The sequence below is a fragment of the Podarcis tiliguerta genome (genome assembly GCF_965153285.1).
Source record: "Podarcis tiliguerta genome assembly, chromosome: 9".
Taxonomy (NCBI): Eukaryota; Metazoa; Chordata; class Lepidosauria; order Squamata; family Lacertidae; genus Podarcis; species Podarcis tiliguerta.
Genome location: NC_139542.1, coordinates 1,807,421 through 1,833,525, shown reverse-complemented (window position 1 = coordinate 1,833,525; position 26,105 = coordinate 1,807,421). Strand labels below are relative to the sequence as shown.

Below are 26,105 nucleotides of genomic sequence, written 5' to 3'. Positions count from 1 at the left end.
GCTATTTAAGGTGGTTCTGCTCTGCCTTCGACGTCCACAGGGCAGCCGAGAGGACTCATCCTGCACACGCCTTCTAGAGCTCTTCTTCATGAAGCCTCCTGCATCACCAGCCTGCGAGGCTCCCCCCCCCCTTTTTCTTTCTTTTTTAAATTTTTTTCCCATGCAAAATTACAACAAAAATTACAAACATTGAATCCAAAATAAAACTATACAAACAAGAAAGAAAAACAGAACACAAAAAAGAGAAAAAGAAAAAGCACACATCTACAAATAAAACCATATCTTCATTCTAATCTAGTCATTACATACATATATACACATATTGACTTCCTTTGTTCTAAGACCTCAAAAATTTTACTCTTTCTAAATTGTTGTGTCTAATGTAGATTACCTTTATCTTTATACTTTTTACATCATTTTTCTTTTTCTTTAACCCTGCAAAGCGTCATTCATTACACACTGATATGCTTACTCCAGAACAATGTTTTTTCATATACTCTTTAGCGCATCCCCATTCTTTTAATAATTTCTGGTCCAATTGTCCCCTTATGAATGCTGTGAGTCTTGCCAGGTTTATATGTTCACAAAATTAAGTTGCCATTCTTTCATTGATGGAATTTTTCTCCCTTTCCAGTCTTTTGCTATAAGCATCCTGGCAGCTGTCGTTGCATAAAGGAATATTTCCCTTTGATTGTCAGGAATATCGTTTGTGATTACCGTATTTTTCGCTCTATAGGATGCACTTTTCCCCCTCCAAAAATGAAGGGGAAATGTGTGTGCGTCCTATGGAGTGAATGCAGGCTTCAGGCAGCTATCCGCAAGCCTTCGGAGTGCTCCGAAGGCTTGCGGATAGCAGCCTGCAGCCTGAAGCCCGGGGAGCGCAGTGCCAACTCCCACTGCACTCCCCAGGCTTCAGGCAGCTATCCGCAAGCCTTCTGATGTGCTTTCAAACTTTTCGATCCATCCCGCTGGCTGTCTTGGCTTTTGCCAAAGCCGCGTGCAGTCTCTCCCAGCTGGATAGGTTGCGTGTGGTTAAAGAGGAAGCCAAGACAGCCAGCGGAATGGATCCCGCTTGCTGTCTTGGCTTCTTTCCTCTTTGGGGCTGGGGGAAAAAATAATTCCCCCACCCTTTATTTCCCCCCCTAAAAACTAGTTGTGCCCTATGGTCTGGTGTGCCCTATAGAGCGAAAAATATGGTATACCTAAAAGGAATGCCTCAGGTGCTTCCCCCCTCTTTCTCAGGGATTGTCCGCCCTCCTGCCTGTTGCAATGCACTCAAGGGGACGGGGGCAATTGGCAGACCCCCAGCTGGCTCCAGCCCACTGGCCGGCAACCGGTCGAACTCCAGTCCTCGGTTCTGCATCAAAACTGCAACTCAGAGCTTCAGAAGCCTTTCCGAAGCTGAGCACGCAAACCAGCAGAGAAAATAAACTCCTCGTGGCGGAAGGGCGGACAGAGGTATATGTAAAGCATATTTACAAGCAGTTTATTTAACATACATCAGGACAAAGGAAAAAACATGTCTTCCCCCTTTCGTGTCCAACAAAGAAGCAGCAAAAGGCAAAAGCTATACAGTATAGTTAAAGCTATGGTTTTCCCAGTAGTGATGTATGGAAGTGAGAGCTGGACCATAAAGAAGGCTGATTGCCGAAGAATGGATGCTTTTGAATTCTGGTACTGGGGGAGACTCTTGAGAGTCCCATGGACTGCAAGAAGATCCAACCTCTCCATTCTGAAGGAAATCAGCCCTGAGTGCTCACTGGAAGGACAGATCCTGAAGCTGAGACTCCAAGACTTTGGCCACCTCATGAGAAGAGAAGACTCCCTGGAAAAGACCCTGATGTTGGGAAAGATGGAGGGCACAAGGAGAAGGGGACGACAGAGGACGAGATGGTGGGACAGTGTTCTCGAAGCTACCAGCATGAGTTTGACCAAACTGCGGGAGGCAGTGGAAGACAGGAGTGCCTGGCGTGCTCTGGTCCAGGGGGTCACAAAGAGACGGACACGACTAAACAGCTAAACAACAACAATACACAAACGGAAGTACTCGGCAAGCAGCTCTAGAATGTAAACAGACATGTGACATACAACAGCTCCACACATCTGTTTAGGTGGAACAGAACATCAATATCCTAGCACTGCCAAGAGGAAAGTGGCCTTCCTGTTTCCCTCTGCTTACTGGCCCTGCCAACTTCCTGTCCGCCTCTCCCCATCTTCCCATCAGATTTCCACCTGAGGTTGAAATGGCTGGAATACTTTGAAAAGATGCTGTCAGTAGCTCAAATGTGTTCCTTCCAACTTTCCCAATTCTGTGTTTCTATGGAACCCTCAGATGGCACAACTGGGTTTTTCTTGACTGTTTTTATTCTACCTGTTGGATAGGGTCACTAAAAGGTAAAAGGTAAAGGGACCCCTGACCATTAGGTGCAGTCGTGGCCGACACTGGGGTTGCAGCGCTCATCTTGCTTTATTGGCCGAGGGAGGCAGCGTACAGCTTCTGAGTCATGTGGCCAGCAGGACTAAGCCGCTTCTGGCAAACCAGAGCAGCGCACGGAAACACTGTTTACCTTCCTGCCAGAGTGGTACCTATTTATCTACTTGCACTTTGACGTGCTTTCGAACTGCTAGGTGGGCAGGAGCAGGGACCGAGCAACGGGAACTCACCTCGTCACGGGGATTCGAACCGCCGACCTTCTGATCTGCAAGTCCTAGGCTCTGTGGTTTAACCCACAGCGCCACCCACGGCCTGGATAGGGTCACTATCTCCTGCTTAATCACCCATAGCCTCCAAACGGTTGATACAGAATATAAAATGTTAGTTAAAAATACGGATTTATTGAATTTGTATCACAACTTCACTCCTCTGCAGGAGCTCCAAGTGTTGCACCTGTGTCAGTAGGTGAGCAGGACAAACCCAAAGTTTTCCCACTTCTCTAATCTCACTCTCCAGTTAGGCAGGTTCGGTCACTGATGAAACTCAAACAGAAGAATTAAGCCTTTTGCTGTGCTGGCTTGAGGCCCCATGGGATTAGCCTGGCCACAGGCTTGGAATGGACAAAACTCACTGTGTCATGGAAGTGGCCTGGGGAACTCATTGCAACCAGATGTCATGGTGGACAGAAACATATGCGGTTTTCTAATACAAGATGGGTGACACCTGGCTTGAGAGCAGTACATGTGAAAAGGATCTAGGAGTCTTGGTTGACCACAAACTTGACATGAGCCAACAGTGTGACGCAGCAGCTAAAAAAGCCAATGCAATTCTGGGCTGCATCAATAGGAGTATAGCATCTAGATCAAGGGAAGTAATAGTGCCCCTGTATTCTGCTCTGGTCAGACCTCACCTGGAGTACTGTGTCCAGTTCTGGGCACCACAGTTCAAGAAGGACACTGACAAACTGGAACGTGTTCAGAGGGGGGCAACCAAAATGGTCAAAGGCCTGGAAACGATGCCTTATGAGGAACGGCTAAGGGAGCTGGGCATGTTTAGCCTGGAGAAGAGGAGGTTAAGGGGTGATATGATAGTCATGTTCAAATATATAAAAGGATGTCACATAGAGGAGGGAGAAAGGTTGTTTTCTGCTGCTCCAGAGAAGTGGACACGGAGCAATGGATCCAAACTACAAGAAAGAAGATTCCACCTAAACATTAGGAAGAACTTCCTGACAGTAAGAGCTGTTCGACAGTGGAATTTGCTGCCAAGGAGTGTGGTGGAGTCTCCTTCTTTGGAGGTCTTTAAGCAGAGGCTTGACAACCATATGTCAGGAGTGCTCTGATGGTGTTTCCTGCTTGGCAGGGGGTTGGACTCGATGGCCCTTGTGGTCTCTTCCAACTCTATGATTCTATGATTCTAAGTATGTTAGATTGTGGAAGAGGATGAACGGTGTATTAGATGGATGCTGCATGTGGCAGGCTGGAGGGGAACATCCCATAATCAGAGGCAGCCTCCCTCAGGCTACCCAATGCCAGGGAGGGAGAAAGGACAGTTGCGGATATCTGTCACCTTGCTCTGCTAGTGAGCTTCATGGCTGGGTGGGGATTTGAACCAGGCCCTGGTCGGACACTCTCAGTGGGTCTCAAACATTTTAGTGCTACTGCTCTCTTGGTTCCATCAACTTGCCCCCAGTGCCCCCCGCCCCACCTTACCCTACACCATAAAAGCCCCCAGGATTACCTAGGCGGATGCAAAGAGGCAGAGGGCAGCAGAGGAGGGGGTTATGGAGGGCACAAATGAAAACCAGACTTCGAAAAGCTGATATCATAGGATCAAGTTCATCAGTTTTGTTTAATTAATTAAACTAAATAGTTTTAGCTGGATTTTGAATAAATGGGCAATTAATTTTTGCTGCTTTGAATTTTATCACGCTATTGCCAGGCGAAAATGTTCCTTTTAAACCAGGTCTTTGGCTGATTAATATTCTATGGCCTTTTAAATGTGTTTGTGGGAAGGGGGTGTTATTGTTTCCTTTCCTTTGCGTTTTCACTATTTATTTTGTGCTTTCAGCCTGTATTTCTACCTTGTGAACCACACTGAGATCTTCAGATGAAGGGCAGTGTATAAAATTATTTAACTAATTAATAGAAAAAGAAGTGTGAGAACTCATCAGGAATGCCTCCCCTGTTCTCGGTGGAATTCCAGTGCAGTTAATGCAGTTAAACCGGAGTGAATAAAGAGGTGATTTCATCCTGCATGCTGGGCAGGGCCAGACTGAGACCTTTTTTTAGAGGCCCCAAACACTTAAAAGATTTTGGTGCCCCCGTATATATCTCATTCAAAATATAAACAATAATAAACTATAAATCTAAACTGTGCTTTTTGAAAGGAAACAAAACCTGCAGTAGGATGGAAAATAATCTTTACTTTTGTATGCTCCCACTTTATTTCTATTTGAAAATAATTTCTCCGACTTTTTCTAATTGCAAAGTCTTTGATCAGATCCTCAAACTAATCTTGCCCGACACATCTGCTTCTATACTCAGTCCAGATGAGGCATCCGGCCTGACTTGTTGCACTGTTGTTCTATTGGGATTTTAAATATACTTTAACTGAGAAAACGAACACTCAGAGGAGCAACTGGTGACCATTCATGTTTAAAATCCCGCAATGGAAAATTTCTGGGGTGCTTCCGTTGATGCCCTAAGCACCTGCTTATTTTGCTTAACGGTTAATCCAGCCCTTATGCTTGGACGTTTTCTTGCCGTCTTTTATTGCCTATGGTTGCTTTTAAAATTATTATTATATATTGTCATTTAAACACCTTGTTGTAAGCCGCCCAGGGAATATTAATGGACTGGTGGCTATATAAATTTAACAGCAGACAAACAAACAAACAAACATATCCCAGTAACGAAATGCGGCGGGGCGAGTAGCTGCGCGCAGCTGCGCTTCCTTTTGCGCTCCGAGCATCCCGGGCGGCCGATCGCACAGCGCCCCCTGGCGGGATAACGCGCCGCCCTGCCTGCCTGCCGACTGGTCCTGATGCTGCGTCCGGCGCTGGGCGGGAGGCGGGCGGCGCTGGGCGGGGATGGCTCTGTGTGACCGGCGGGCGCTGCGCCCCTGAAGGCGGACGCGCGCCAGACAGAGAGAGAGAGAGAGACCATGTTCCGCTGCGTCTTGCAGCGCGCCTGCAGCCTGCCCGCCTTGGAGAAGGGCGACAAGCGCAGCGACCCGGTGGCCAGCGTCACCTTCCGAGGTAAGGGCCCCCCGAGACTCAGCCCAGAGGCAGAGGGTGGGGGGCAGAGGTCTGGACAAGGGGGGGGGGACTCCTCCTCCTCTCTGCCCCACCCCACAGGCTGCTCAAAAAGGGAGCTCTGCCCGGCACTCCTGTTTTGTTGGTTTTGCAGAGGGAGTTTATTCTAATCGTATCTTTGATTCATGCTTTTGGACTTACTTTTCATAGTGGCAGTCTTCGTATTTATTTCATTGCATTTTATAGCATACCTTGTCTTTTGAGGAACTCAAGGTGGCCGGCATGGTTCCCACCCCTCCCTCCTCATTTAATCCTCACAACGACCCTTCGAAGCATAGCTGTCAACGTTTTCCCCTTTTTTAAGGGAAATTCCCTTATTCCGAATAGGATTCCTTGCAAGAAAAAGGGAAAGGTTGACAGCTATGCTTCGAAGTAGGGATGCGGGTGGCACTGTGGGTTAAACCACAGAGCCTAGGACTTGCTGTAGGCGGTTTGAATCCCCATGACGGGGTGAGCTCCTGTTGCTTGGTCCCTGCTCCTGCCAACCTAGCAGTTTGAAAGCACGTCAAAGTGCAAGTAGATAAATAGGTACCGCTCCGGCGGGAAGGTAAACGGCGTTTCCATGCACTGCTCTGGTTCACCAGAAGCGGCTTAGTCATGCTGGCCACATGACCCGGAAGCTGTATGCCGGCTCCCTCAGCCAATAAAGCGAGATGAGCGCCGCAACCCCAGAGTTGGTCACGACTGGACCTCATGGTCAGGGGTCCCTTTACCTTTACCTGTGATTTGCAGGGGGCTGAGAGGCAGGGACTGGCTTCCAAGCCACACCTAGTGAGCTTCCCGGCCAAGTGGTGATTTGCTCTCTGGTCTCCTCCTGGGAGAAATGGGAAAGTCTTGGGTTTTCTCTGCCTCCACAGTCGGAGGCAGCAAGGCTTCTGAATCCGTTGCTGGAAACCACTGGAGGGGAGAGTTGCTCTTGCGCTCAGATCCTGCGCTTGCAAGTTTCCCATTGTCACATCTGGTTGGCCCCTGGCAAAACAGGATTCTGGCCTAGATGGGTCCCCTTGGGCCAGATCCAGCCGCGATCTTCTCAAGTTCTTATGTATCTGCCCCTTTGTTCCTTCTGAACTGCTGTCTTCGGATGTGTTTCCACAACCAACTCCAATTCACGTTTTTATTTGGTGTGATGTTGTCACGGCCCTCTTCTTCCTTATACCTTTGACCATATAAATAACAGAATGTATTTATTTATTGAATGATTATAGATAAGGAAAGGACACAAAAAACAACAACGCAGCAACACCCAGGGACATTTTAAAGGATAAAATCATTGGCCCTGCCTGGAGATGCTGCCGGGGATTGAGATGTGATTATTCTGCATGCAAAGCAGATGTTCCTCCCCTCCTGCCTTTCCCCCACAGACCATGCCAAGGAGCATAATGGGCAGCCCCCACCTTACATTTACAGATCACATGAAAACCCAGTTAAAACAAGAACTTCTTTAAGCCACACATGTGAAAACATCTGCAGAGTTTCTGGGAACCTGGAGAGGGAACTACCGTATTTTTCGTCCTATAGGACACACTTTTTCCCCTCCAAAAATGAAGGGGAAATGTGTGTGCGTCCTATGGGGCGAATGCAGGCTTTTGCTGAAGCCTGGAGAGTGAGAGGGGTTGGTGCGCACCGACCCCTCTTGCTCTCCAGGCTTCAGGAAGCTCTGCGCAACCCTAGGGAGACCGGTGCGAAGTCGCGCCGGTCTCCCGAGGGTTGCACAGAGCTGCCTGCATTCTGAAGCCTGGGGTGCACTGAAGAGCACGCCCGGGCTTTGCGCAGCTCTCCTTTTCTTTATCCCCCCTCCCCAAAATCTAGGTGCATCTTATGGGGCGGTGCGCCCTATGGGGCGAAAAATACGGTAGATGTCTGCATCCAGCAAAGATTAATATGGACATACCTATATTCCAGGGAGTGATCTGATAGCAGAACTGTGGACTTGGAAGAGACCCTGAGGGTCATCTAGTCCAATCCCTTGCAATGCAGGTATCTTTTGCCCAACGTGGGGCTCGAACCCGCCACCCCGAGCTTAAGAGTCTTGTGTGCTACCGACTGAGCTAGGTCTCAACCTGATATCAAGTCGAGAGGCTCAGCATGTTGATTGTTCCCTGGGAACAGAGGTGCAATTTGACATTTCACTTGTGTGCGGCAATGGTGGAAGTGGCATGAGTTATGGAGACGTGTGTAACCTCAGATAAAACTGTAGACAAGGCGCCCTCCAAACTCTCCACCCGGCTGAAAATAAGAGCCCCCTTCTAAGCTTGGAATAGTTCTATTTTCATGCCAGGGATTCCTGCCAGTGCCCCACCCTGCTGAGACCTCCGATTCTGTTCTCCCTTCTGTCAGTTGCTGCATAGCTGGCCCTGCACTTATTCCAAAGCACAGAGATTCTCAGAGACCTGAGGTCCAGAATTGCAGGTGAGGTGACTGAAACCTGGAGATGGGTCAGCGACTCACGCTTAGCAACATTTGAGCCGTGCATTATTCCCTTTATATTATTTTAAAATTATTTTTTCCAAACGTTTTCACAATCACCTCAAATCAAATAATTACATTATTTCATCAGTTGACTTCATCTCCGCAGTGTTTTTACTCCTGGATTATATCTTTATCTATTACAAAAAAGTTTCTCTGCTGCAATCATTTTGTCATTTTTCTTCTGCTGCTTTTATCTCAAATCCTGCCTGCGATTTCATTTGGCTGTAATGCTTTTTAAAAGTGAAAGCCCTCCATTTTTCTTTGAAAAGTTCATCATTCTGACCTCTTAATTTCATTGTCAGCTTTGCCATTTCTGCCTAGTCCATTACTTCCGAAAGCCACTTCCCCTTCATTGCAACCTCCTCTTCTTTCCATTTCTGAGCATATAATATTCTAGCTGCTGTTCTCACAAACATAAATAGTTTGGGCATCTTCTTTGGAGCACCTGCCCCTAATATACCTACAAGCTTCTGGTTTGGGGGGAATATCCCATTTAAACCTTTTCTTCCTTTCATTATATATATCAAGCCAGGCGTTATTCCTCAGCGGGGGGCCAGAAGGATTTCCTGGGCCTGGTGTATTGTGTGTGTTATTTCAGGTCCAGATTCCTGCCTTGCAGGGGGTTGGACTAGATGACCTCTGGGGGTCCTTTCCAACTCTACGATTCTATGATGTCACAGTCCAAATCGCCTTGCTGAAGGCTGGTTTGGCTTCCCATTTTGGTACGTTGGCTCATGTTGCCAGCTGTGCTCCCGTGTCCTGCAAGGAACAAATTTATTTTTTTGTATATAATTTTTAAATTAAACTTTATGTTTTACAATTTAAAGTACTCGTTTATTACATCCTTAAAATACCCATGACTTCCCTTCTTCTCTTCCCATGGTTCATTTTACGTATCATCAATCCCTGCATATTTTACAGAAACTATACCATTCAGCATTCCCTTATTACATCCATCAAAACTTATTTACACTGTTGAATTTGTCTTAATGCTGCCATCGCTGCAAGGAACAATTTTAAACCTGCACGTGTGTCACGGGGGGAAATTAGCATTTGCAAATGAGCAGTGGCCTTTTTCTCCCCACAAGAGGCGGCAACTTTGGGCGTTCTCTGCCCTCCTGCACTTCCTTGGGAACAAATATCATCTGCAAACAGAGCTCCACTCTTTCCTTCCTCCTTCCCATTCTGAGCGATGCCTTTTTCAAATGCTGAACCGTCTGAGTCTGCTGAGTGACCATATATAGCAGTTTTGGGCTCTGCACGGAGAGAGCCACAAAGCTATACCAGGCAGACCTTCCTGCAGAGCTTTGGCAATAGCAGCTCCTCCTATTGTTCTGTCTCTCAAGAGTCTTCCTTTTCCTTTTACCATTTTGTGGCAAAACTGAGCAGAGAGAGAGAGAGAGAGTCCCTTTCTGCCCCTGCCAAATGGTTTGCTCAGCCTTCCAAGCCTTTTTTCTCTGCTTCGGAGTCTAGATCCTCCTTCCGGTTTTGGACATCCCTGTTTAGACTATCAGACACGTGATGCACTCCAAAGATAGATTATAAAAGCAACAAGCGGATGAGGCAGAATGGTTTTCGTCTCCTAGGACAGTCAAGCTATACTCCAGAAGCACCAGGCGGCCTCTATGCCAGGGGCATGTTGCTGGGTGGTTAGAGCAGCCTTCCAGAAGTTTGGGTTTCCATCTCCCATCATCCACAACCATTGGATGAGCTGATTGAGGATGTTGGAGGCTGCAGCCCAATAATAGCTAGGACAGCAAAGTCAGAGAACTCTGGCTGGGCAAGACTTGCATTTTTGGAGGGGGAAATAGGTGGCCTATATCTTTAAAATGAAACCAGGCCAATGGATAAATGATGGCAAGCAGGGCCTGAATCAGGGCCTCTGGTCTGGGCTTTTTACACGCTTTGACATGAAGGAGTCAAGTGCACAACTGTATGAGGAAAGGTGACCTGGCGTCAGGGCCGGCCCAAGGCATTTTGCTGCCAGAGGAGAAACAGCTGATATCCCCCCCGCAGCCTCTAGTGAAGTGGGAGCCCAAAGCTCTCCCCATTATCTCCTTATTTTAGACTCTGCACACACATGCAGAGAGAGAGAGAGAGAGAGAGAGAGGAGAGAAAGGAAGGAAGGAAGGAAGGAAGGAAGGGAGAGGAGAGGAGAGAAAAAGAAAGAGAGAGAGAGAGAGACAGACAGACAGACAGAGAGGAGAGAAAGAGAGAGAGAGAGAGAGAGAGGAGAGAAAAAGATAGAAAAAAAGAAAGAAAGAAAGAGAGAAAAAGAGAGGGAGAGGAGAGAATAAGAAAGAGAAAGCAAGAGCGAGAGAGACAGAGAGAGAGAGAGAGAGAGAGAGAGAGAAGAGAAAAAGAAAGAGAGAGAGAGAAAAAGAGAGAGATATTAATAAAACTGGATGGATCAAACATCAACTAACTATAATGAATTAACTGGTTTCTGAAATGGCGAAATTAACTGCCAAATTAAGAGGACATAATGATGACGTGTTTAAGGAGGATTATCTCTCAAATTATCACCCATATATGAAGTCGCTTGCAGGATTTGAAATATAAGACACGGATTATTGACAGAATTAACGGTAGTGGGATTTAGAAAATCAAAACTTATGTGCTGTAAAACAGCTAATAAAAAAGGAGTAAAAAAGAAGGATCTGGAAAGGAGGGTCTGGAAGTCCAGAAGAAACTTTGCATGTTTTTGTTTTTAAATTGTATATGATAATAAATGTTTTGGAATATTTTTGGAGATTTAATAGAAATTATATGGAAAAAAACGAATTGATTGCTTTCCCTGTTCTCTGGTAAGTTCCAACATCTCCCTCTTAAATTGGGCAGGTGGATAAACAGAGCACTGACACCTGGATCTATATGATCTGGGACAGGTGTGTGTGGGATCTTCAGCCACACCGGCTGCCAGGGATCTTGTTGCTGTTAGTCCTTCCAGAATTGCAATTGTCTACTCTGATGGGGACAGACAGATGGGTGGCTTTAGACCCGCCGTCCAGAGGAGATGGCTGGACCGAAGGCTTTCTGTGTTTTAGAGAGAAAGAGTGTGGATGTGCTTGTGTGTGTGAGAGAGATAGAGACCTCAAAGAAACCTGTTTTGCACCCAGGCTTGTTCCGTTGCTGATGCCATTTTGCTTGTCATTTGCCTTTTCTGCCCTTGCCCAGCCTTGGAACTGCAGCCCTGATCCTGCTGCACCCCTTCCCCTATCTTGCCTACTGCCCACTACCCTGCCACCTAGTAGTTGGGTGCCATCTGGAGTCTCTTTGGGCAGGAGTTGGCCATCTGCACCAACCTCTGGCCAAGGATTCAGAGGAGGCTCTTTCCGCCCAAGATAATGTTAAACTCGGAATGCAATAGCCTGAACTCAGGTCCTTGTGCACACCTCCTGCTGCTGAGCTCTGCCCCTTCTCTGACTGGGCTGTGAATTGTTAATGCGGAAACATCTGTTCAGACCATTGTGCAAAATGTGCTGCTACTGGGGCCGTTTCTTATCTTTCTGCTGTCTTTCCTAGGGGTGAAGAAGAGAACCAAAGTGATCAAGAACAACGTCAACCCCGTGTGGAACGAGGTGAGCCAGCCGCCCCTCTGCCTGAGTCTCTGATGGGTATGACCCTGTGCTTAATTTCAGCAGAGACGGCTGTGGGTCAGTCCCAGCATCACGTTCCCACTGTCAGGGATCAGCTCTGGAAGATGCTCTGAGCCTGGACTTCCTCCGCACTGAGTTGTTGAACGGTCTCTTTAAATTTGAAGGTTCATTATTGTTCCACAAGATGTGTATTTCTTTAAGGGCCAGAGCAAATAACGTGACCTAGTTTTGCAGCTGTGAAGCAGTACAGCAGGTGCTGTTAAGTTATGTTAAGTTGGGTATAAGAATATAAAGAGCAGCACCTAGCTCTCTCAGTACCCTGGTGGATGGGTCATGCTTATTGATGTACAGTGGTGCCTCGCAAGACGAAATTAATTCGTTCTGCGAGTTTTTTTGTTCTACGAGTTTTTTCGTCTTGCGAAGCACCAATGTGTATTGACGGTTTCCCATAGGAATGCATTGGCGGTTAAAAAAAAAAAGGCGCAAGACGTTTCATCTTGCAAAGCAAGCCCACAGGGAAATCCGTCTTGCGGAGCACCTCAGAAAATGAAAAACTCTTTCGTCTTGCGAGCTTTTCGTCTTCCGAGGCATTAGTCTTCCGAGGCACCACTGTATTGTAAAAGGAGTTTTTGTTTTTGTTATTACAGTGGTGCCTCGCAAGATGAAAAGAATCCGTTCTGTGAGTCTCTTCGTCTAGGGGATTATTCGTCTTGCGAAGCATCCCTATTAGCGGTTTAGCGGATTAGTGCTATTAGCCGTTTAGCGGCTATTAAAGGCTTAAGGGATTAGCGGATTAGCTGCTAAAAGGCTATTAGCAGCTTAGCGCCTTAGAAAAAGGGGGTAGGGAGTGAAAAAAAATCTCAAGAATCGCACGTCTTGCGAAGCAGGCCCATAGAGAAATTCGTCCTATGAAGCGCATTGAAAAACAGAAAACCCTTTCGTCTAGTGGGTTTTCCGTCTTGCGAGGCATTCGCCTTGCGGGGTACCACTGTATAACCTTGCAAAAGTTATTGTGCGTTCCTTGTAATGTGTGGGCTCCCCAGCACGCCTTCTGCAGTGCAACTAATCTGCAAATAGCCAACATGAGTAACTAGATCAGTTGGATCTCCCGGCAAGTTGAGAGGGAGGATTGGGACCCCCGCTCTCAGTCCCTGACCTGCTTCCCTCCTCTCCTCTTAGGGCTTTGAGTGGGACCTGAAAGGGATTCCATTAGATCAGAATGCGGAGCTCCATGTCGTCGTCAAAGACCATGAGAAGATGGGCAGAAACAGGTAGGAGATCTCCACAAAATCTTCAGAGCAGCTGGCCAACTTTGGCTCATGGCCGGTCCTACCGTTGGGAGATACGAGGCAGTGGGACGTCTTGCCATGTGCAAATTCCCCCAACGAGGGGTGCTCAAAAGTTGGAATGTGACTTGCAAATCCAAAAGACCTTTTGCGTAAATGGATAATAAATTCGCTTTGCTTGGGAAGCAAAGTAGGCATAAAATAAAGTTCTCCGTGAATTTGGCTAACCCTCTTGTGAAGCCGTTGGCTCATCTAGTCTAGCATCTTGTCCTCACAATGGCCAAGCAGATGAGGACATAAGAGCTCAGTCGGTAGACTCTTGATCTCTGGGCTGTGGGTTCAAGCCCTGTAATGGGCAACAGGGGCTGGACCAGATGAACCTCATGGTCTCTTCAAACTCTACAACTCTATAACTTACTGCAGAATAATAATAATAATAATAAATAATAATAATAATAATAATAATAATAATAATAATAATAATAATATAATTTATTTATATCCCGCCCTCCCCAGCCGAACCCGGGCTCAGAGCTGCTACCAACAGTAAAAGTAACACAGTTTACATAAAATCACAATCTATTAGTTGATATACATTCTAAAATCAATTCATTCTAAAATCAGTTCAGAATCAAATTAATGGCAACCATTGGGCCAGAGTTTTATGAGGATTACAGAAGGAGAGAGGGGGTCAGACTGTGCCTTGGCCAAAGGCCTGGTGGAACAGCTCCGTCTTGCAGGCCCTGCGGAAAGATGTCAAGTCCCGCAGGGCCCTAGTCTCTTGTGACAGAGCGTTCCACCAGATCGGGGCCACAGCCAAAAAAGCCCTGGCTCTGGTTGAAGCCAGCCTAACCTTCCTGTGGCCCGGGATCTCCAAGGTGTTTTTATTTGAAGACTGTAAGGTCCTCCGTGGGACATACCAGGAGAGGCGGTCCCGTAGGTACGAGGGTCCTAGGCTGGATCAGGCCAGTGAACTGTGCTGGATAAGGCCAATGGACCCTCTAGGCCAGCATTCTGGTCCCCCAGTGGCCAAGTGGGTGCCTCAAAGCGAAACTCACAAGCTGGATTCAAGCACAAGAGGAACACTCCTCGCTCCTGTGGTTTCTAGCAACTGGGATTCAGAAACATTTCTGCCTCTGATTGTGCAGCCTTCGTGGCTAGGGGTCCATGGGAGTGGAGCTGGCTGCTGCAGGCGTTGGAGCACCCATCCTGTGTCAGTTTGCATTTCTTAGTGATCTGATGTGGAGAGATCTTTCCTATTCGACTTAATTCAAGAGGGTTCTGGAAGCAGCTCTGTGTGAAAGAAGCAGGCAGAAGGTTCCTGATGTTTGGGTTATTCCTTCAGAGAAGCTGAGTACAGATGGTTTCAACTGGTTCTGTTATCTCTTTTGTTAAGGTCATGCTGACTATAAAAGTAGGGCCAGAAGGAGCCTGCGTTTCACTCTTTCTGTCTCTATCTCTCTTGCTTCTGGTGTGGTGTTCTGTATATAGTGTTAAGGTTTTAGTCTTATTATAAGTTATTGTAAGTTTAAGTTAAGTCTGCTGGATTTATTATGGACAGTGCCAGTCCTGAATGTATGGGATTTGTGACCATTATGCTCATTTGCCTTCAGTAGCAGCAAAGCTCTGCTGGATGAAATATTAATTGCCTCTGGTCTGTTTTTGGGGGGAATCCTGCAACGTGTTTTTACTCTGTCAACTATACATTGAGAGTTTTGTTCTGGATCAATATTGAGCAGGATTCCTTGCTCTTTTGGGGCATGCAAACCGCTTGCCACCTACTCTCTGCCTGCGGAGAAGTTCAAGGCATTCTTCGCCCAAAGAAACGCCTGGCCTCTCCGTGGCTCCGTGAGTTCCTAGCATTGGCAGGGGAGGAGGTGGCTGAAAGGACTCTTTATGCTGCCGAGTGACATGGAAACAATTCTCGGAAAGGGAGAGTGAAAGATACTCGGAGTCGAGTGTGGATTTCATGCTCTTTATTCAGCTCATGGTGGTGAGGAGGAATGGAAGTTCCCCCAGAATGTCTCCTTTATATGCATTATTTACACATTGGGCCTCACGTGATTGGCTAATTCCGGGATTCACCTGTGGGCCAATCAGGTTGCGGGTTCACTTCCACCTGGAGCTGGATTGGGTGGCTCCTGTGGACCAATCAGACTGCTGCATTCTGGACCCTATTGTTCTAGGACCAATCAGACTGCTGCATTCTGGACCCTATTGTTCTAGGACCAATCAGACTGCTGCATTCTGAATCCTATTGTTCTAGGACCAATCAGACTGCTGCATTCTGGATCCTATTGTTCTAGGACCAGTCAGACTGCTGCCTTTTGGATCCTATTCAACTCAGTACATAACAGAGAGAAAGTCACAGAGCCACGTCTTAGGGCACCAAGGGGCTTCTCAACATTCAGCAGGTCCCATGTTCAAACCTTGGCTTCTCCCTGCTGCCCCAAACCCCCCAAAGGCACAGCTAGTCTGTGAGCTTGGTGGACCCAAAGCAGCTTCGGATGCAGGGCAGGAGTTCAGGTTTCCGGAGCCGGACCAGGGAGGGTTGAGGCTGCAGTTCTGGATCTGCAGCTGGGAACATAGAACGCTTCCTTAAACGGAGCCAGACCTTTGGCTCATCCTCTTCTGCTTCCAGTCAGCGTAAAACAAGGTTTCCCAAACTTGGGTCTCCAGCTGATTTTGGGCTACCATTCCTATCATCCCTGACCACTGTTCCTGCCAGCTGGGGATGATGGGAGTTGTAGTCCAAAAACAGCCGGAGACCTGAATTTGGGAAACCCTGGAGTAGACCATATTGAGCTCAGATGGACCAATGGCCTGATTCAGTATAAAGGCAGCTCCCTGTCTCTTCTTTGTTTACGAGGCAGACACTCTGCCACTGAGCTATGGTCCTTCAAAGGTGATTTCTCGCACTTTTTCAGAGGACGTTGGTGGGGTTCAAAGCCTGGATCACAGGCTGCCTTTGTTAGCCTTGACTGCATCGTCAACATGTTGCTCTGTTGCTGCTCTGGCTGCCTAGACGTGAAAAGTTAAAGGTAAAGGGACCCCTGACCATTAGGTCCAGTCGTGGCTGACTCTGGGGTTGCGGCGCTCATCTCACTTTATTGGCCAAGGGAGCCAGCATACAGCTTCCGGGTCATGTGCCAGCAGGACTAAGCCGCTTCTGGCATAGCTGTCAACTTACAGATTTGAAAATAAGGGACCAGCAGCCTCGAAAATAAGGGATCAGCAGCCAAAATAAGGGATTTTGCTTAGCTTATACATAAATCCAGCACTGATGGAGCCATGCTGCTTTTGCAGTTATGAAAGAGTTATGAAAGGGATGCAGAGGGGGAAATCACTACATTAAGATGCTGCACTGGTTGGAGGGGATGCTAAGCAGCACATTGGGGCTGCCGTTGTCCTGGTGTGAGGAGTTCCATCGGCCCTTCCCTGTCTGAGAGAGAGGGAGGGAGGGAGAGAGACTCTCACCCACGCTGCCCGCGAGCCCGGTATGAGGCAGTTGCGGTGCCATGGCGGCCGCTGAAGCACCGCCCTTCTGCGTCCCTCCCCATCCCCTCCTCTTCCTCCTCCCTCAGGCCGCCTCCTCAGCCACCACCGCTGCCGCCTCCGGCTTCCCCTGGCAGCGCGGTGAAAGTCTCGCAAGAGAGGGGCTGCCTGCCCGCCCGCTGCCACCCGTCTCCTCATGACGTGCCCCTGAGGGGGAAAAGGGAGAGACGGAGACGTGGCAGCTCATGCGCACGCTCTTTCTGGAGGCGGAGAACCCCGAGCCGCTGCTTCCCTCCTGAGCCGGGAGAGCATGAAACCCGGGAAATTTAAGGGACATCATCAATAAGGGACAGCAGCGGGACATGGCACTGGGATAAGGGAGTTTCCCGCCAAATAAGGGACAGTTGACAGCTATGGCTTCTGGCAAACCAGAGCAGCGCACGGAAACACTGTTTACCTTCCCGCCGGAGCGGTACCTATTTATCTACTTGCACTTTGACGTACTTTCAAACTGCTAGGTGGGCAGGAGCAGGGACCGAGCAACGGGAGCTCACCCCGTTGTGGGGATTTGAACCGCCAACCTTCTGATCAGCAAGTCCTAGTCTCTGTGGTTTAACCCACAGCGCCACCCGTGTCACCATGTTGCTCTGTTGCTGCTCTGGCTGCCTGGACATGAAAGAAGTACCCAAAATCCCCCAAATGATTGCCAACGCTGAATGGCTACTTTAGGGGTTGGGTCTGCAACCTTTTTTGGCTTGTGGGCACATTTGGAGATGGTAGAAACTGTCATGGAATTGTAGAACTGGAAGGGACCCCCTGGGGGCATCTAGTCTAGGGCTGCCGTATGTCTGGGTTTCCCCAGACACATCTGGGAATCAGGCTGCAAAAATGGCGCCTGGGAGGATTTTTGCAGAATCGGCAAAACGTCCAGGGAAACCTGGACGTGTGGCAAGTAGAGCGATTAAAACAAAAAGTGCTTTAAAATCCCCCCAAATTCCCCAACCCTAATCTAGTCCAAACCCCTGGAATGAAGCAACCTCAATTAAAACATTCAAGACTATCCAACCTCTGCTTAAAAACCCTCCAATGGAGAATCTGTTAGAATTCCTGACAGAATCCACTGCCTCTGGAGGGAGACTGTTCTACTGTCTAATGGCCCTAACTGCCAGAAAGCTCTTCCTGATGTTGAGTCATAATCTCCTTTCTTGTAACTTGAAGCCGTGGGTTCGAGTCCTACCCTGCAGAGCAAGAGAAAACAACCTTGCTCTGTCTTCCATGTGACAGCCCTTGAGATATTTGAAGACGGCTCTCTTATCCTCCTCTCAGGAGGAAGGGGTGGGTGCGGTGTGTGCGGTCTGCCCCGGGTGTCATCTGGGGTTGTAGTCTGACATTCTAATGGGTCTTATGGGCAACTAGACCCTTGAACATGTATAGAGTAGCTTCCCACTTTGTAAGCTCAGCCAGGCTCGCCCCTGCTAGGCTTTGGGGGAAGGAGCTTCTGGGAAGATGGTGGCACAGGTCAGGGGTAGCTCCTCTTGCATTGCGGTTGGAGGATCGATGGCGGTTAACAGATTGAGGTTGAATCCTGACAAGACAGAAGTACTGTTTTGGGGGGACAGGAGGCGGGCAGGTGTGGAGGATTCCCTGGTCCTGAATGGGGCAACTGTGCCCCTGAAGGACCAGGTGTGCAGCCTGGGAGTCATTTTGGACTCACAGCTGTCCATGGAGGCGCAGGTCAAATCTGTGTCCAGGGCAGCTGTTTATCAGCTCCATCTGGTACGCAGGATGAGACCCTCCCTGCCAGCAGACTGTCTCGCCAGAGTGGTGCATGCTCTGGTTATCTCCTGCTTGGACTACTGCAATGCACTCTACGTGGGGCTACCTTTGAAGGGGACCCGGAAACTACAACTAATCCAGAATGCAGCAGCTAGACTGGTGACTGGGAGCGGCTGCCGAGACCACATAACACCAGTCCTGAAAGACCTACATTGGCTCCCAGTACGTTTCTGAGCACAAATCAAAGTGTTGGTGCTGACCTTTAACGGCCTCGGTCCAGTATATCTGAAGGAGCATCTCCACCCCCATCGTTCTACCCGGACACTGAGGTCCAGCACCGAGGGCCTTATGGCGGTTCCCTCACTGCGAGAAGCCAAGTTACAGAAAACCAGGCAGAGGGCCTTCTTGGTAGTGGCGCCCGCCCTGTGGAACGCCCTCCCACCAGATATCAAAGAGAACAACAACTACCAGACTTTTAGAAGACATCTGAATGCAGCCCTGTATAGGGAAGCTTTTAATGTTTGATGCATTACAGTATTTTAATATTCTGTTGGAAGCTGCCCAGAGTGGCTGGGGAAGCCCAGCCAGATGGGCGGGGTATAAATAATAAATTATTATTATTATTATTATTATTATTATTATTATTATTATTATCATTATCATCTCTGAGCCTCATCAAGTAGCTAGTCCCTGTTGCTTTCGTGGAGATGGAGCCAGAGGTCTCCTTGCAAAGGAAGAGGCATCTGGGAAGCTTCGTCTTCCCAGAGTTCCTGGAGCGCTGAACAGGCGCTCCCATAAAAGGGGTTCTTGTTGCACCATAGAGGGAATCTGAGCTGCCACAAGAGTTCAGTGTGTCAGCTCTGAGAAAGCAGCCCCTTCTAGGCGGGTGGGAAGGGAAGAAGAGAAGAGAAGAGAAGAGGACTGTTTAAGAATAGCCCTGTCGAAAGAGGATATCCAGGAATAGCAAGGATGATTCAGGGCAAGAGAATCCGGAGACCTCAAGTCTGGCTGTGTGCCCGAGGTCTGGGGGGAAAAATAATGATTGGAGGGATGTCTCTCCTTCGTCAAATATTGGAATGGTAGAGTTGGAAGGGATCGCCAAAGGTCATCTAGCTCAACCCCCTCCAATGCAGGAACTGTAGCTGAGCAATTCCTGCAAAGCAGGAACCAAAGCCTTTGGAAGGGGACAAGACTGCAAGATGCACCCAGGGCTATTGGGACCAAAAAAGAGACAGGCCCAAGGTAGAATAAGAGAATCGTAGAATTGTAGGATCAGAAGGGACCCCCAAAAGTCATCTGTCCCAACCCCACGCCATGCAGGAACCAGAGCTAAAGCATTCCTGGCAGAGAGCTCTCGAGCCCCTGTTTAAAAACATCCAAGGATGAAGAGGCTGGCCCCTTCTGAGGGAGTCCATTCCACTGTTGAGTATGGCTGGGTGATATCTGGTTTTCAACGACAGAGGACGAGATGGTGGGACAGTGTTCTCAAAGCTACCAGCATGAGTTTGAGTAAACTGCGGGAGGCAGTGGAAGACAGGAGTGCCTGGCGTGCTCTGGTCCAGGGGGTCACAAAGAGTCGGACACGACTAAATGACTAAACAACAACAACAAACATGCAAACACCACCAGAAAATAAAAATAAAAACTCTTCCAGGCCCTCCTGTCTTCCACTGCCTCCCACAGTTTGGTTAAACTGATGCTGGTAGCTTCGAGAACACTGTCCCACCATCTCGCCCTCTGTCGTCCTCTTCTCCTTGTGCCCTCCATCTTTCCCAGCATCAGGGTCTTTTCCAGGGAGTCTTCTCTTCTCATGAGGTGGCCAAAGTATTGGAGCCTCAGCTTCAGGATCTGTCCTTCCAGTGAGCACTCAGGGCTGATTTCCTTCAGAATGGAGAGGTTTGATCTTCTTGCAGTCCATGGGTCTCTCCAGAGTCTCCTCCAGCACCAGAATTCAAAAGCATCCATTCTTCGGCAATCAGCCTTCTTTATGGTCCAGCTCTCACTTCCATACATCACTCCTGGGAAAAGAGGCTCCATTAGCTAAAGTGGTGCTAAGGTTAAGAGCAGTTTCAGGTTAAGAATGGACCTCCGGAATGAATTAAGTACTTAACCCGAGGTACCACTCTAAATTTGTTTATGTTCATTCAAAACCTGCCAAGTGGTCCAATTCATTTTGTTGTCTTTTTAAGTAATTTGTAAAGAGTTCCCATTCTTCTTTGAAGTCACAGTTGTCCTTATCTTGCAATTTATACGGTATGTTAATTTAGCCAGCTCTGCATAGTTCATCAATTTCTCTTGCCGCTGTTCTTTTGTCGGGGTTTCCTCATTCTTCCATCCTTGTGCTATCAAGACTCTTGCCGCTGTTGTCGCATACATAAATAGATCCTTCATTTTCCTTGGCAGGTCTTGTCCTACAATCCCTAACAGAAATGCTTCTGGTTTTTTAACAAATGTTATTATAAACATTTACTTCAATTCGTTATATATCATTTCCCAGATTTTTTAAATTTCTCTACATTCCCACCACAAACCAGCCACTGCCTCTCAGCCCGACCTCCCTCCCGGGGTTGTTATGGGGATTAATTGGGGGCAGGGAGAACCCTGTTCGCCCCCTTGAGCTCCTTCGAGCTGTTCAAGAGCGGAACAGCCTCCCTCAGAAGGGGGAAGCCTGTGAGGTTTGAAAACAGAGCCTGGAGAGCTATCTGCCGGGGATTCTTCAGCTGTGGTTGCTGCAGGGCACGGGGTTGGGCTAGATGACTTTTGGGGTTCCCTTTCCATCCTAGAGTTCTACGATTCTGCAAGCTTTTGCATGTGTTGCTGTATTAAATACACCATAGTTCTCTCTTTCATCCAACCAACCAACCCCACTGCTGCTGGGCTCTCAGGCCCCCAAAGTGAGGAGGCTAGTCCCACTCTCGTAGCAGGACTTCCTTGTGAGGATTCTCCCCTCCCTATAATCTGAGCAGAGGGTGCATTGCTATTGTCTCTTCCCTGATAGGGGTCTGGAAAGGACACCACCCAAGATAAGTCTGGAACTGCCCTCTGACGCCTTGGCCGCCATCCAGGGTGCTCCTTGCCAGCTTTCTTCATCCTGTTTTCACATGCTAGTTACGCACCCTCAAAAGTCCAGAAGAAATCCGAGGGTTCTGTCCACCACCTCAGAAACTGCATTTATTTATACCCCAGTTCCAAGGAGCTCCAGGTAGTGTCCAGGGCAGCTGTCCACAGCTCTATCTGGTACACAGGCTGAGTTCCTCTCTGCCCGCAGACTGTCTGGCCAGAGTGGTGCATGCTCTGGTTATCTCCCGCTTGGACTACTGCAATGCGCTCTGCGTGGGGCTACCTTTGAAGGTGACCCAGAAACTACAACTAATCCAGAAAGTGGCAGCCAGACTGGTGACTGGGAGTGGCTGCTGAGACCACATTTCACCGGTCCTGAAGGACCTACATTGGCTCCCAGTACATTTCCGAGCACAATTCAAAGTGTTGGTGCTGACATTTCAAGCTCTAAATGGCCTCGGCCCAGTAGACCTGAAGGAGCGTCTCCACCCCCATAGTTTTACCCAGACACTGAGGTCCAGCTCCGAGGGCCTTCTGGTGGTTCCCTCCCTGCGAGAAGTGAGGTTACAGGGAACCAGGCAGACGGCCTTCTCTGTGGTGGTACCTACCCTGTGGAACGCCCTCCCATCAGATGTCAAGGAAATAAACAACTATCTGAAATTCAGAAGACACCTGAAGGCAGCCCTGTTTAGGGAAGCTTTTAAAGTTTGGTGTTTTATTCTGTTTTTAGTGTTCTGTTGGGAGCCGCCCAGAGTGGCTGGGGAAACACAGCCAGATGGGTGGCGTGTAAATAATAAATTATAATCATTAACATATATGAGGTTCTCCCCCTGTTCATTGAAACCCCACAACCACCCTTTGAGGCAGTTCAAGCGGAGAGATAGGGACTGGCCCAAGGTCATACCCAGGGAGTTCCATGGCTGAGCGGGGGATTCAAACCCTGTACTCACAGGTTCTAGTCTGGCACTTTGACCGGTTCTTCTCCGGTTCATTTAATCCAGGGTTTCTCAAACTGGGACCTCCAGCTGTTTGGGGACTACACCTCCCATCATCCCTGACCACTGGCCTTGCTAGCTAGGGTTGATGGGAGTTGTAGTCCTCAAACAGCTGGAGACCCCAGTTTGGAAAACCCTGATTTAATCCCCCTAAAAAAGGAAAGTGAGTCTTGACCAAGCAACTGAAGGCAGATGGGGGCAGGTGGGGCAATGCTGGGCCTCTGGACGTTCTTCTGTTTTTGGTGCAGCCACAAAGAAGGCCCTTGTCTTCCATGGGGAATATCTCCAGCATCAGAGCATGGACAAAGTGTAGGAGCACAGAAGGAGCCCTCTCATGCATGCACCACCGACTCTTGCTTCTGGATACCCAGATCTTGCCCGAAGGTTTTTTTGAAGCTCTTCTGTTGTGTCCTCCGAAACTTCGAGTCAGCCGGGCTTCCCCTTGGCTCACCTCGCCTGAAGTCGAGCTGCGTCATGATTCATTTTGCGTCAGAAGCTGAAGGAGCAGGAAGGGGATTTCTACGGAAAAAAGGCCTCTCTCTCCTGCGGAGACAATGTGGGGAAGTGGAGAGGGAGACATTGGAGCAGACTCTCCAAGATGGGGATTTTATGGCCCTGGCCGTGTTTTGCCAAGAAGGTGTTGGGAAGGCTATTTGTTCCTTCCTATTTTTAAATTGGGTCCAGCTCCACCCGCCGCTTGTCAGTCTCCAGCCAGTGCAGCTCTGTTTCCTTGGCAAGGTCTCCACCTCTCCAGGGAACTTCAAGACAGGATGGTTAACTTATCTGGTTTTCCTTTTGGCGCTTAGTATTGTGTCTCAAAGTGGTGCAACAGATGTTCGGCCTGAAAACAGGGATCGGTTCAAAGGATTGATGGGTTGTTGTCGTCAGATTAAGGCTGCCTGCAGTCCTCTTAAAGACCCTTAGCAGAACCTCAGTCCCCTTGAACTTGGAGGGACTTGCTTCTGGGTAAACAGAATCCTTGAACTGTAGGGTTGGAAGGGACCCTGAGGATCATCTAGTCCAACCCCCTGCAAGGCAGGAATATGCAGCTGTCCCACACGGGTATTGAACCTGAAACCTTGGCATTATCAGCATCATGCACTAACCAACTGAGCAATTTGTATGTTTAGTATCTTTTTTGTGAACCGCCCTGAGACCTCCAGGCATAGGGCGACATATAAATAATAATAATAATAATAATAATAATAATAATAATAATAATAATAGATGACTAAAGAGGATGCAGCCTGGTGGCAGAGTGACCTCCCCTCCCCAGTCCATCATCCTTTGCGTTGTGCATTCATTGTGATTCGTAATGATGGCATTGGAGCAGTTAAGCACCATTCTGATTTCCAGACTGAGGGACTGATTGTTTTGGCATGGACATATTTCTTCATTTGCAGTCTCCTTCCTTGGAGGTTTTTAGGCAGAGGCTGGATGGCCATCTGTCATGGATGCTTTAGTTGAGATTCCTGTCAGAAAGTAATTCCTGATTGTCAGGTGTGCGTGCAGGAGCCAGGCCCTGTGACCAATAGGACTTTGCAGGACCGGGGCCTTCCTAAGTTTGTTCTGAGGAGACAAGGTGCGGCCACACAGGTGAGGCTGACTGGTAACTCACTGCACCTGGTGGCAAGAGCTGGGAAGGGATATAAGGTCAGCATTTCCCTTCAGCTCTTTGCCACAGCAACACGCTTCCTGCCTTGATGCGTTTGGCTTCTTGTTTCCTGATCCTTGAACCTCGGCTTCTTGATCCTTGGACACCTGACTTCATGACTCCTTACTTCCTGACCCTCAGACCCTTGGCTTCCTGAATCCTGGCTTCAGGACCTCCGTTCCTGCTCCCACCCAGCCATCTTGCCCCCGGTCCTGATGACCCCTGCCGGGACTTTGATCGCCCGTGAACCGGACCATGACACTGATGTTTAGTTGGGATCTCCTACCTTGTAACTTGAAGCCATGGGTTCAGGTCCTACCCTCCAGAGCAGGAGAAAAGAAGCTTGATCTCTCTTCCATGAAGATGTCCAGCATTTAAAACGCTAGTTTTAAACTTTTTTTCCTAAAGAGAGCTGAACTTTAATTGTGTCCAATATCCCAAGCTCTGCTCTGAACCCCCTGAGAACTTTTGTTCTTCCCTGTTCACAGTTTCTCCTCTTCTTCTGTTTTCTCTCAAAGGTTCCTGGGCGAAGCCCATGTGCCCCTGCGGGATGTCCTGGCATCTCCCAACCTGGCAGCCAGTTTCAACGCTCCCTTGCTGGATACCAAGGGGCAGAGCACTGGGGTAAGTCCATTTCTTGGTGGTGCATCTCACTGATTGGCAGCTGGAGGAAAGCGAAGTCCACCAACCAGGTGACGATGCTGTGCACATTCTCAGTCAAGTCCTATCGACCCTTGGCCACTCCAGTGATGGCTGGAAGCATCTCACCTGAAACTCTGGGGAGCCTCTGTGAATGCGTAGATACATAAACTTCATTCGCTTTAGCCAGCAGCCATAGCAACATAAAACAAGCAATATATACAATTAAAAAGACAACAATGGGTAAAAAAGGGCAATCAAATGACCAAGATTATTGTTCAGATGTTGTTGTTTAGTCGTTTAGTCTTGTCTGACTCTTCGTGACGCCATGCACCAGAGCACACCAGGCACTCCTGTCTTCCACTGCCTCCCGCAGTTTGGTCAGACTCATGCTGGTCGCTTCGAGAACACTGCCCAACCATCTCGTCCTCTGTCGTCCCCTTCTCCTTGTGCCCTCCATCTTTCCCAACATCAGGGTCTTTTCCAGGGAGTCTTCTCTTTTCATGAGGTGGCCAAAGTCTTGGAGCCTCAGCTTCAGGATCTGTCCTTCCAGTGAGCACTCAGGGCTAATTTCCTTGAGAATGGATGCGTTTGATCTTCTTGCAATCCATAGGACTCTCAAGAGTCTCCTCCAGCACCACAATTCAAAAGCATCCATTCTTCGTTGATCAGCCTTCTTTATGGTCTAGCTCTCACTTCCATACATCACTACTGGGAAAACCATAGCTTTAACTATACGTACGTTTGTTGGCAAGGTGATGTCTCTGCTTTTTAAGATGCTGTCTAGGTTTGCCATCGCCTTTCTCCCAAGGAGCAGGCGTCTTTTAATTTCATGACCATTGTTCAGATAGTGGCCCTTAATCTCATTGCACCCTCGATAAACCTAGCAACTTTTGCTGTTGTCTGATCATTTTGATCTGATAAAAGAAAGACCAGTGTGGCCGCAGATGGGCGGCCTGGGATGGAAAGTAAGAGTGGGATGATGATCTCATTCCTCAGATCTTTATAAAGGGGACAGGACAGGAGAACATGAGCCACTGTTTCCAGATTGCCATCTCCACAGGGGCAGAGTCGTTTCTCAGCTGGAATCTTTTGGTGTCAGCCCTCAAGTATGGCAGAGGGCATCACATCCAGTCTGGCCAGTGTGAAGAAGGCACATCTGTATTTTGGGATGGTTATTTTATAAAAATATGGTGCCAGGGAATCAAACTGAGAAGGGGGAAAAAGGCATACCAAGGACAGCGTTTCTTTATAATGGCCAGATTGTTCTGTTGCTCTAAGTCCTTCAGAGGCTGTCCAATTAGCCTTTTTGCTTTAATAAAGCCCATCATGAGAAGCTGATGTGGGTGGAGTCCACAGGAGAGGAATTTTTGGTGCACAAT

At 48.3% G+C, this 26,105-nt stretch overlaps 1 protein-coding gene across 13 annotated transcripts in view; it reads left to right on the top strand.

The window, feature by feature from the left end:
• The window catches only part of DYSF (dysferlin), a 175,258-nt gene that overhangs the window by 6,231 nt on the left and 142,922 nt on the right, over nucleotides 1-26,105 (top strand). For 5 of the 13 annotated variants that reach the window (XM_083398131.1, XM_083398138.1, XM_083398134.1 and 2 more), the window contains exons 2-4: nucleotides 11,745-11,800; nucleotides 12,998-13,089; nucleotides 24,603-24,708. In XM_083398131.1, coding sequence (XP_083254257.1) covers nucleotides 11,745-11,800; nucleotides 12,998-13,089; nucleotides 24,603-24,708 — 254 coding nt within the window. Of the gene's footprint in view, nucleotides 1-5,507; nucleotides 5,694-11,744; nucleotides 11,801-12,997; nucleotides 13,090-24,602; nucleotides 24,709-26,105 lie in introns of those variants that run through there. The other 8 variants (XM_083398140.1, XM_083398130.1, XM_083398136.1 and 5 more) reach the window with 4 other exon arrangements.